Consider the following 12027-nt stretch of genomic DNA (forward strand, 5'->3'; position numbering starts at 1 on the left):
CAAAACACTGTGATTTGGACACAACAACAAATGGTGGTTTGCTGCCACAGTGGAAATGTAGATCGACCCATATGCCAGGAAAGGAGGAATGGGGTGGGGGGCCAAGGACCCCCTGCCTCTTTCGAGGCATAAGGAATCACAGTAGTTGATGTTAAGATGGTTCTTCAAACCTAGACGAGAATAAACTGGATCAAAGATACAGCTGCCCTTCCATCATACCCCGCTGCTAGACCTCCTGAGGGCCCCTGGGTTTTGTCCACAGTGTGACACAGTGTGTTGGACTGGATGGGCCATTGGCCTGATCCAACATGGCTTCTGTTACATTCTTATGTCTGGGGCAGCAATGCTCTGTCTTCTTGGTGCTTGGGGGGCAACAGTGGTAGGGCTTCTGGAGTTCTGGTCCCGCTGGTGGACCTCCTGAGGGCCCCTGGGTTTTGTCCACAGTGTGACACAGAGTGTTGGACTGGATGGGCCATTGGCCTGATCTAACATGGCTTCTGTTACGTTCTTATGTCTGGGGCAGCAATGCTCTGTCTTCTTGGTGCTTGGGGGGCAACATTGGTAGGGCTTCTGGAGTTCTGGTCCCGCTGGTGGACCTCCTGAGGGCCCCTGGGTTTTGGCCACTGTGTGACACAGAGTGCTGGAGTGCATGGGCCATTGGCCTGATCCAACATGGGCTTCTCTTACGTTCTTATTGTCTGTGGCATGCCTATCATGGAGTCGGATTTAGTGGCAAGCAGATAAAATAAGATCTGTTTAGTGTGACTGTGTGTCTGACCTTTTCTTTTAATGACATGCTGTGTAGAAAGAAAACTGTCGACCGGACGGGAGGGAGCTTGGTGAATTCCGGACCACCACTGTCAACGTAGGTGAGTGTGGGTGGAGAAGAGCTCTCTGTCTGCTTTCTGAAAGGACTAGGGGGGATATTATGATCTAGCTGTAAATGATTGTTGTTTTTTTATAATAGATCTATTTGAGATTTTTGATATATGATACATTCAGATTAAATCTCTCCCTTAAAACTTACAACAGAAAGTTTAACCAATAACCTAATAATATTTGCAGCTACAAGTATCAGACAATACATATATGATTTCATTTAGAAATTATCTAAACATTCTAGTATTAGTATCATTTAGTAATATAGATTCAAAGGCTCTTACCATAAATTTTCATATTTTCTTAATCTTTTCTTATCTTTAATAAAGTCCTTCCCCTCCTATTTTTCCTTACAGGTTCAACTTTCCCTGTAAAACAGATTTTTTTTTCTGAAGTATTGCCTTATTTTTAATACAAATAAAGATAAGTGCTCGTTCTTTGTAATTCACCTACAAATCTATTTTATCCACTATTTTACTAGAAATCCTTACATTATCACCTCTCTTAATTGATTTCTTAACAAAACAAGCCATTCTATTTAGTTACATTTTAATAAGAACTCCCTAGAGCACTCTTATATGGAGACGGGCTAGATTTTCTTAATAGCTTAACATCTTTTTTCTTTGTCTGGTATCTTTTCTCCCTGGGTCTTTTGCCCTTGTGAATGGCATACATTTGTTTTAGGGGTTGCAATGTGAAGCTTAAAGTACTGCTTGATTGGATATTTTTTGTCTTCTTCTTTTCTTGAGTTGACTTTTGCTTAAAAAGTTTGATTGATCTTGTAGACACCTGTTTGTTTGGTTCTATCAAACATAGTTTCATAAGAGATTTAGTTTGCTTTTTTGGTATGTTTGTCTTATTGTAGTGTATCTTCCAGTAAGCTGAAGGGAGGTCCTCTTGCTTGCAGTTTTGATCAGTGTCTCTCAAAGGTTGCTCCTGCAATTTGTCTGAGTTGCTTGTAGATTTCAATAGAGCAGTTGAGCTTTTGTAATCTAGTTCAGCACAAGTTTCTTTGATTGCTTGCTTAATCGAGTCCTGAATTGTGTTTTTAAGAGCATCCCATGAAAGTTGAGTCTCTTCAGTGCTTGCAGTATCATCAGGGGTTAAAAGGTTTTAATTCATTTCTCGCTTGGAAATCCATTTTAAAAGCGATGTCTGCATCCTCAATATAAAAGAAAGTACAAGCAGTTCAGTCTGTCAACAATCTAGAAGTTAAACCACATTGCTGGATAAGTTGCTGTAGTAATAATAACAACCAAAAGTCTTTCGGTAAAAGGCCAGGCGATTGCTTTTATCCAATGCCTTCTGAGCCCAGAAGACTCCAAAAACAAGACTGACGTTACAGGAAGTCTGTTACCATGTAAGGAAGTTCCTTTTAAGATGCCTGTGTTTTTTCTTCTTTTTGATAAAAGCCAGAAATTTGGCTGGTATGTAATTCCAATAAAAGTGGTAGAATGTTCAGATAAGATTATTTATGTCCCTTTTTTATTCCCCTTGTAGTTCTTTACAAAGTTTTAGATCCGATACTTTTGCTAGCTGATTACACAAAGGAGAGGGGGATGGGAAATTCTCCTCCTTCTTTCCTCGTCCTCGTGGATGCAAAGGGGGCTTAACCAAAGGGTTTTTTGCTTCTTTAATGTTGCTTTTTACATGTACTCACTGTTTCTTCATCGATGTTGGAGATGAGGTATGGTGCTCTCTTTGCTAAGCGTTCACCACTAAGCAGTCATGGCGGACCGTGACTGCGCTCGTTTGTGCTCTCACTTTGAGACGATCCGGCTCCTACCCTACCCGCTCCTGCTCCAGACCTCTCTCCGGGAGATCTGGTGAAACTCGGGAAACCCAGAGTTCCAATAAAATCAGTCGGTGGTGTCAGCTACGCTGCCATTAGGTTTATGGGTTTCAGTTCACTCACTTGACCTGTGTACCAGCCAGGCCCGCATTCCAGTCCCCTTGGTGCCTCTGCTCCTTATCTCTGACCTTGTAGCTCACTTCCTCATGTAGTGTCTTCCCATATTTCAACCGTGGGACCACTTTTGCTTCTTCGCCAACCCACCAACTTGGTAGAGTTCTGCTGCCACCAGGAATTAAAAATTCCAAATCTCTCTCTTTTGGTAAAATGACCCAGGGGCTGGGCATTTCAGAGGACTATGTGGCCCTGAGGAAGAACTATTCTGATTTCTGGGATGTTTAAACAAAAAATGATTTATTTAATAAAGAACAAAATAGGTTTCTGGTTATTTTTGAACTGTTGTTAATATAACTGGCAAAGCTTGGCATCACAAACAGTCTCTCAAACTCCCAAAACTCCACTCTGACAGGCGTAGACACTCAGTCTAATCTCTCTCTCTCTCATCTATATAGCCACACAGGCTGAACTCTTTGTCTTTTTCACACAGAATAGACTCAAAAACTCCCATAGTCACACAGACTATGCTCTCTCTTCAAACTTCACACTCATAGACACCCCTCCTCCCACACTCTCAGTCATCAGCCAATCACATCACACTTGTCTCCCTTTATCACTCTTCTTACATTACTGCAGTCAAACTAAACATTTAAAGAAACACACACACTGAAACATGAAATCATTACAGGTTGGTTGGTCAACTTATTGTTCATCTGTTTTCAGTCCATTCTCTTGTCTTCCTCTCCCTGTCTTATCCTATTGCAACTATTTCCCCCCCTCCCTTTAAAAAAACTTCTAACTTTCCCCCTTTTCTTTTTCCATCTCCAAATCTGGCCTCTGATTTCAACAAAGCTTCCATTTCTGTGTACAGATCAGGGTATTAAAGAAGCATGTGGCTAATGTTAACTCTTAGTTACAGAAGGGGTCTTGGATTTATTGCAGAATTTCCATGCAGGTGGGAGGGGGGCGTTTTCATCAGGAACATTCAGGGGGCATTTTGGGTAGCTGCTGGAAGGAGGAGGGAGGGAAGTCACGGTCCGCAGACAGAAATCACATCTCTCCAGAAACCTCTGATGCATCCAAACCACAGAACTGTTACTTGCTTATAGATGATTAAAAAAAATGTCGGTCCTTCAGAACTTTCTTGCGATTTTTTGCAGAATCGTTGAAAGGCGGGTTTGCAAGAGTGTAAATTTTCTCTCTCGATCCTTTAGAAGATCCTGTCCAGGGCCCTGTATTCCATGAGAAGTGATGGTGCTTTTGGCCTAGTCTGCAAAAGGCTTTTTCACAGGTAGATCTTGACTTGGGTTCTGTAAAGCATTTTTCTCTCTCTCCCTGTTCCCAGGTTCAATTACTACTGCAGACGGCTCTGCTCTTGTGAAGCTCGGAAACATGACTGTGATCTGCGGCATAAAAGCGGTGAGTTCGTGGACTCGGAATTGTTTTAAAAATTACCCCAGCCATGGAGTCACAGAACCTTCTTCCCTCCTTCTCTCCATGGGTGTAAAATCTCAGTGTTGTTATACGCTGATGATATGGTAGTTATGTCCTTGGTCTTAGATTGGTCTTAGAAGGATGCTTTCAAATTGGGCTGCTAATTGTGAAAGGGAGAAAGTAAGAATGAACTATGATAAGACTAAAATTATCGTTTTTGGCAACAGCAGAATAAAGCATAGATGGTTTATTAATGCCCAATTAATAGAACAGTTCTCTTTTTTCAAATATCTGCACACTGTATTATCGGAATCTGTGTCCTGGAAGGGACACCATAATGCAACCTCATTATCTACTGGTCGCTTCAGTAGGGGCGGTTTTAACATTCTTTTACTCAAAAGGTCAAGTTAACTCCTCCGTGCTTAAAATATTCCAATGTTTAAATGGGGTTGGAATAAGAAAATGCTTGCCCAACTGGAAATTGTTCCGAACAATTTCGAGGTACGCCGGCTGCATATTTAAAGTTGGAAACTGGATTGCCCTCCAATACAGCAAAAATTCATTTAAAACTATTAAAATACTTTTAAAAGCTTGATAGTATTTCAAAAGATCATTTTAGTTAAACTTTGCTATTGGCGTTCTAAGGAAGGGATTCAATGGGCCAATATAGCAAAGATTGAGTCTAGTGGCACTGTGCCGACCTCCTTATTCTGGAGGACTGGTTTCCCTTTAAAAGTGTTCTTTATTTTATTCTACTGGGTATATCTGGCTGCCACCAGGAAATTTAAGGCTTTCCAAACCTTTATGCTTTTACTTTTGTTATCACTGGGTAGGTAGGTCGAGTTTAAGGCTCATGAGGAACTATGTGGTCCTTAGGAAGTATTCCTTTCAGGGCTGGTATACTTAAATAAAAGAAGATTTATTGAAATAATTCATAAATAAAAGGGTAGAACAATGTAACCAGTAATGTGAATATTTTGAACAATTGCTTGGTGTCTCACACAAGATCTGCTCCCTTACTGACAGGGATCTTTCAGGTAACTTTGTAACACTTTAACTCAAGGTCTTAGAAGTTCACTGTTTCTCTCCAAGATATCAGGACATACAGCCGTTCCTATAATTTGTCTTCAATTAAACTTTCATTTACTTTTTCTTTTTCTCTGTAACTTCCTTCATACACAGAACTAACAGCTTGTCTAACTCATTCCCCACACAGAACTTAGAGCAAACTGAACTTCCCTCTGCTTCTCTCACAGAACTCAGAACTAACTGCTCATTTCCACTGTTTTCATCAACTGTCAAACCTGTAACTGTCACTCCTGACCAATGTTCCCTCTAAGCTGTGGAGTCTTGTGAGCAAAAATTCTATTTTGCGAGCTACTGGCATTAAAGTTATGAGCGAGCGATTTGGCTACTGCATAAATTAGTTTGCTCTGGAACCATCCTTCCTGAGCTAAGACAAAAATGTGTGAGCCGGAGGCTAAAAAACTGTGAGCTAGCTCACACTAACTCAGCTTAGAGGGAACACTGCTCCTGACAGACATACATATTCCAAAACCCCTCCCCCTCTCTGTCAACCACCAATCATACCACACTTGCCTCTTTCAACCACTCTAGTCTACTTACCACAGCCATGCAACCACATACACACATAAAAACATTAAAAAAAAAACCACACACACACACAAAACAAGGAATCGCCACAGGCACCTTTAAGACCAACAAAGTTTAATTCTGGGTACAAACATTTGTGTGCATTAAACTTTGTTGGTTTTAAAGGTGCCACTGGAGTCAGACTTTGTTCAGTGGAATATGCTGTCCTCCACTGTACAAGCATTCTTTCCCACCTTTGTGTCAGTTGTTAGATCCTGAGATATAATTAAAATCCATAACCAGCTCCTTGAATCTGATGCTACTCGTGATGTCAGCTTAGCATCTTATTCAGAGTTCTCTACATGGTTTACTTCAGTAAAGAAAAATAAAAAATTCACTCATTATTTAGGCAGTCTTACTAATGCATCTTTAAGGAATGTATTTACACGTGTACGTTTCCAGACCTGCCTTCTGCCTAGCTTTTCGGCAGATTTCACAAAATCCCTGTGGAGCAATGGTTTTGCCCTTGCGGTTATGATCGAGTCGAAGATATTAAGCATCAATCTTTTATATTTTCCTCTCCATGGAAATATAAGAACTAAACTGTTGAGTCAGTTCATTATTAACTTTTCAGGCTGTGACGAGGAGTGCATTAAATTTGTATTGGCAAATGGCACTTCCTTATATTTTTTTCCCAATTGCTACTTTTATGTTCTTGTCTATTAAAATCAGGAAGAACTTTATGCCCTCTACTTGATGAGGTTTAAATTGTAGCCCTAAATTCTAAGCTTTGTTGAGTATTAGGTATATATTAAATAGCCATTGGATGGCAAAAAAGGGTTGAATATAGTTTTTATTAGGTATATTTTAAATAGCCATTGGGTTGAATTAAATTTATAGTTTTTATTTGTATTTCAATATGTCTTAATATTATTTACTTATTGTTAATATTATTTACTTATAGTCAATGCTCCCTCTAAGCTATGGAGTCTCAGAGCCGACTCTTATCAGAGGGGTAGCCCGCGCTTACCTCTTGCAAGCATGCAAAAGATCACAGGGGCAGCGGCAAAGAAATGTGTCTCTTCTGCTTTCAGTGTGCTTGCCATGTGCCTTACAGCAGAACCGTGCTGGGTGGGAGTCGGGTGGGTTGCCTCCCTTAACCTGCTTGGCTGGTCAAATCACTCCTGCCTAATAGAGGCCGCTGCAGCCTCAGTTCTTATTTCTTTTGGAAGTGAAAACCCGTGTCCTGCCAAGTGTGGCTACACGGTGTCCCCTTTTGGGATCTCCTAGGGTGGGGGTCTCCCCCAGCCTTTTCGAGCCTGTGGGCACCTCTGGAATTCTAACACAGGATAGTGACAAGGTGACTGCCGCAGCGTGCCGTCAGTCACACAGTGAAGATCCTTGTGCTGCGGTGGCCGCTGCTGCCAATGCAAATGTTCTTTCTTAAGAAATCTGTGCAGACAATCGACTCTCTTGTGGCCTATCAGAAGCCTTGCTGGGCCAAGGCCCCGCCCACTTTCCAAAAACACTTGGTGGGCAGCAGGAAAGATGTTGGCACCAATTTTCCCTCTAAGCCGAGATAGTGTGAGCTAGCTCACAGTTCTTTAGCCTCTGGCTCATACATTTTTGCTTTAGCTCAGGAAGGATGGCTCCAGAGCAAAGTAATTAATGCAGTAGCCAAATTGCTTGCTCATGACTTTAAGGCCAGCAGCTCACCAAGTAGAATTTTTGCTCACAAGATTCCACAGCTTAGAGGGAGCGTTGGCTGGCACATGGCCAATTAGAAGGCTTGCCGGGCAAAACGCCTCCTAGCCCTACCCGCTTTCTAAAAAGACTTGGTGGGTGCTAGGAAAGATATTGGCAGATGCCATTGTGCCCACCATGTTGGGGACTCCTGACCCTAGGGCTTACATGCACAACATCGGATAGCACAAGAGAATCGTATTAGCTGAACTATTGTTTTTATTTCCAGTATTATAAATGCTGCGTGTTAAACACTGGGTGCTGTTCCGTATCTCTAGGGGTTAAAAAGAAATGAACATTAAATTAATCTTCTATAGCAAGGCAGTTTGGGAGTGTTATTTGAAAAGGTGAGCATGGAAAATCCCCCCCCCCCAATTAAAATATAGCGTGCCGTGGTAAAGATTAATATTCTTGTAAGAAAAAGTCACATTTTTCATTTAAGAAGGCTTTTCATTTTGGTCATGGATCGGATTATTCGTAAAGATGAATAAAATGGAAATAATCCATGTCGTTTTAGTGAAGGTCAGATATCTGCATTGCTAGATTCGTTTTTAGAAACGCCATTAAAATTCACAATTAAATATGTGAAATGCATGGGGAAAATCTGTCTCAATTCCCAAACTGTATATTAAGAAAAATCCAAGGAGTACTGGTTCTTATTAATTAGCTATGTTAATGAATAATAATACTTTATAAAACAGTTAATTAACTAGAAGGAAGGACTAATAATAATAACTGGTGGTGTTCTGAATCAGGCGTACTTCGATTCAGTGAGCATTGACATAATCACCTTTCTGAATTTCTTCCCATTTCCCCCCCACCACACACTTGGGCCCTACAGGAATTTGCAGCACCCCCTGTTGATTCCAGCAATAAAGGATATATTGGTAAGGTTTTTTCCTACTTACTTTTCCCCCTTGGAATGGCCAGTCGTTTCCCAGTCTGATAGATTCAGGTGGGAAGCCGTGTTGGTCTGAAGGAACAAGGCAAAGTTCAAGTCCAGTGGCACCGTTAAGACCAACAAAATTTAATTCTGGGTATAAGTCTTCGGATACACTGAAACAGACTTCCTCACTCCTTACATCTAGGCGGGGTGGGGGGTGGGGGGGTTAGTTGCCAGGAAGGACTGGTTAGAGTCAAGGTGGATAAGTAGCTGAGCAATTTGTCGCTGCTTCACACTGGCTGCTCATATTTAACTTACGGTCCACCCCGTACCCCAAGGTCTTGTTCAAGCACACTGCTACCCAGAAGTGTATCCCCCCTTCCAGTATGTGTGTTCCTTATTTTTTCTTCACTGTGTGACTGAAGGGAAGCTATGGCAGCCATTTTATGGCTGGTTCAGCCTCCCACAGCAGCTGTTTTGTGGTGGCTGGCTGCGTCCCACCACGCTGTGGGCTACATTGCGCTTCCAGTTTCTCTGAGGTTATCTTTTGTTGCTTTTAATCATACATTCATGCAGGGGTCATTTCGTAGAAAAGTTATGTTCATTAGCATAACTTATTAGCATAACTTATTTGCATACACCACACCCCCTGACATCACCGGAAGTGTGTCAAAAGGCAACACCCACCGCTCAGGCTCCACTGGACTGTTTTGGATTGCTGGCTATTGGGGGGGGGGGAACGTGTAGATCTATCCTCACAGAGGAGGGAGAGCTTGTATCTGAATAAAACTTGGTCTTAAAAGGTGCCACTGGGCTGTTTTGGATTGTTAGCTATGGGGGGTGGGGGAACACGCAGATCTGCCCTCACAGAGGAGGGAGAGCTTGTACCTGAAGGCGGGCCAGGGGGGGCTCTGCAACTTACCTGGCCTGCTTCTTGCTCCTCGTGGCCTAACTGAGGGTTGCTGGGAGCAGGGGGCGGGGCTTGTTGCATGTGCCCACCCCCTGGGCTCCTTACTGCCAGAAATGGCCCCTGCATTCATGGATCTTGTTTTAAGGGGTACATTTATTTTTAGTCTCCATGATGGTATGTTTAGAAAACTTTCCTTTTATCCTTAAGTGATTAGCAGAACAATTCAGGCTAGCGTCCTCCCCAAAGGGCGGAACAGATTGAAGGATGTATCGTGCACCACTAGACGTCTTCCATTGCCCTTCCCTCAGAGACTGCCCCATAATGCCTCTCTCCCCCCCCCCAGTTCCTAACGTGGATCTGCCTCCGCTCTGCTCGTCACGATTCCGACCAGGACCACCAGGAGAAGAGGCCCAGGCAGCGAGCCAGTTCATGGCCGATCTGATCGAAAAGTAAGAGACACGCGTGCTGTGATTTGTTCGATGAAATTGCGTCCAGGAGTTGGGAGTCTTCTCTTCACCGTGTCACTGTTCTAGTTCACAGGTAGTAAGGAAAGAAGATCTGTGCATCGTAGACGGGAAGGTTAGTAAAAAGCCGAGTCTTTACCGTGAATGTTAAAGGGAGTCGAACACACTTTTTGTTTCAGTCGTGTTTGGTTTGAGGATTGGCGGGAGGGGGACCCCATGCCCAGCCCGCTCCGGACCGTTCCTGCTTAGTCCAAAAGGAAGGATCACTTTGCGTTATGACAGTTTACGCTGGATCTCTCTCTCTCTCTCTCATCAAAAACACAGAATGTGGTATTTATTTGAGTCTGTATCCCCATTTAGAAGAACTGAAATGGCAAACCAAAGACAGAAGCCAAAGTATCTGTTTAAAACCCTTTCAGCCGTTTCGAAACAGATGGAAGATTATAAAAACTTGGTTTTGGTCCAAGAAACAGACAGAAATCAAACGAGTGCCATTAAAGGGTCTCCTGAAATACAAGAAGGACTAGGAATAAGGCCCATTGTGGAAATAAATACAACGAGCTTTAGAAAGAGTGCCAAGACCTTGGGCACTGAGGGAGTGCATTGCACAGCCAATGGGAGAGCTGGAAAGTGCCACTCGACTTCACAATTATATACAAGGAGAGATGCTTTGTCGGACGTTGCTTTTCATCCCCCTTCCTGTTCTTCCAGCTCTAGTTCTAAACAAGGTCAAGCACCTGAGCTTGTATGTCTTGTCGACCGTCCTCTTCTCCCCCAAACAAGGGAGGCCATAATGCTTTCCTGTCACAATATACCTGATAACTGGGGGTGCTCAGAGACATGAAACATACTTTGTTAGGAAATAGGTAATAAACACAGAAGACAGAATTAACACCATAAAGCAGAAGTGCCTAACCTCTGAATTTTGATGGTGGGCAGTAGGGTTCCCTCTAAGCTGAGTTAGTGTGAGCTAGCTCCAGGGGTCATTTCCTGTGGGAGCGCACAGGAGCAGAGCTCCGGCAGTAAGGAAGCCACGGGGTGGGCACATGCAACATGCCCCACCCCCTGCTCCCAGCAGCCCTCAGTTGGGCCACGAGGAGCAAGCAGCAGCCAGGTAAGTTGCAGAGCCCCCCCCCGGGCCCGCCTTCAGGTACAAGCTCTCCCTCCTCTGTGAGGGCAGATCTGCACGTTCCCCCCCCCCCATAGCTAGCAATCCAAAACAGTCCAGTGGAGCCTGAGTGGTGGGTGTTGCCTTCTGCCACACTTCCGGTGATGTCAGGGGTGTGTGACATATGCAAATAAGTTATGGTAATGAGCTCCTGCACCTCTGTCTAAGAAATGTTCCCTCTAAGCTGAGTTAGTGTGAGCTAGCTCACAGGTTTTTAGCCTCCGGCTCACACATCTTTGTCTTCGCTCAGGAAGGATGGCTCCAGAGCAAGCTGATTTATGCAGGAGCCAAATCGCTCGCTCACAACTTGAATGCCAGTAGCTCACAAAGTAGAATTTTTGCTCACAAGACTTGGCAGCTTAGAGGGAGCATTGGGTGGGCAATGCGAGAGCTTGGATCCAGCGGCGCATTTCGGCAGATGGAACAATGTCCACCGGCAGAGTGTGACCTTCCTGCCTCGCCCCTCCTGAGGCAGCTGGAAATACTTCCCCAAAGCTGCCTTAGGCTGCTGCATAAATCCGTTTGCTCCGGAGCCCTCCTTCCTGAGTGAAGACAAAAGTGTGTGAGCCAGAGTCTAAAAATCTGTGAGCTGGCTCACACTAACTCAGCTTAGAGGGAACACTGGTGCCAGGTTGGCCGCATTGTGTTGATTGATGGGCTGGCAGCCAGTTCCACCTTCGTCTGGAAACGGAGCTGACCGAAAGCGCGGGCGTTTAATTGAGGGAAGGGAAGTTTCCTTTCCTATAGGCGTATTTATCACGATTCCATGTTGTCGTGGCACCTTTCAGGTCTCTCTGTGTGTTCTTTTTACAACTGTAGCTCTTATTTCCTTAGCTTGCTTGGGTCCTATACTGTGATATTATATGCTTGGACTACGACGGGAACCTTCTGGACGCCTGCGTGTGTGCTCTTCTAGCAGCTTTAAAAAATGGTAAGGTGGCTTCTCTTCACGGGCTCTGAGTGCAGATGCCGGGTTTCTGCTGGACCTTGTTAAAACATTTATATCCCGCTTTGCTTCTCGGTTCAAGATAAGTAAGAGCTCCC

At 43.7% G+C, this 12027-nt stretch overlaps 1 protein-coding gene across 1 annotated transcript in view; it reads left to right on the plus strand.

Annotated features, from left to right (window-relative positions):
* Window positions 1-12027, plus strand: part of EXOSC8 (exosome component 8) — a 20874-nt gene that overhangs the window by 2287 nt on the left and 6560 nt on the right. The window contains exons 3-8 of the mRNA XM_015429001.1: window positions 806-869; window positions 4134-4207; window positions 8400-8445; window positions 9695-9800; window positions 9885-9930; window positions 11818-11914. Of these exons, the coding sequence (XP_015284487.1) occupies window positions 806-869; window positions 4134-4207; window positions 8400-8445; window positions 9695-9800; window positions 9885-9930; window positions 11818-11914 (433 nt within the window). The remainder of the gene's footprint in view (window positions 1-805; window positions 870-4133; window positions 4208-8399; window positions 8446-9694; window positions 9801-9884; window positions 9931-11817; window positions 11915-12027) is intronic.

The sequence above is a fragment of the Gekko japonicus genome, unplaced genomic scaffold (genome assembly GCF_001447785.1).
Source record: "Gekko japonicus isolate JY-2015 unplaced genomic scaffold, Gekko_japonicus_V1.1 scaffold1361, whole genome shotgun sequence".
Taxonomy (NCBI): Eukaryota; Metazoa; Chordata; class Lepidosauria; order Squamata; family Gekkonidae; genus Gekko; species Gekko japonicus.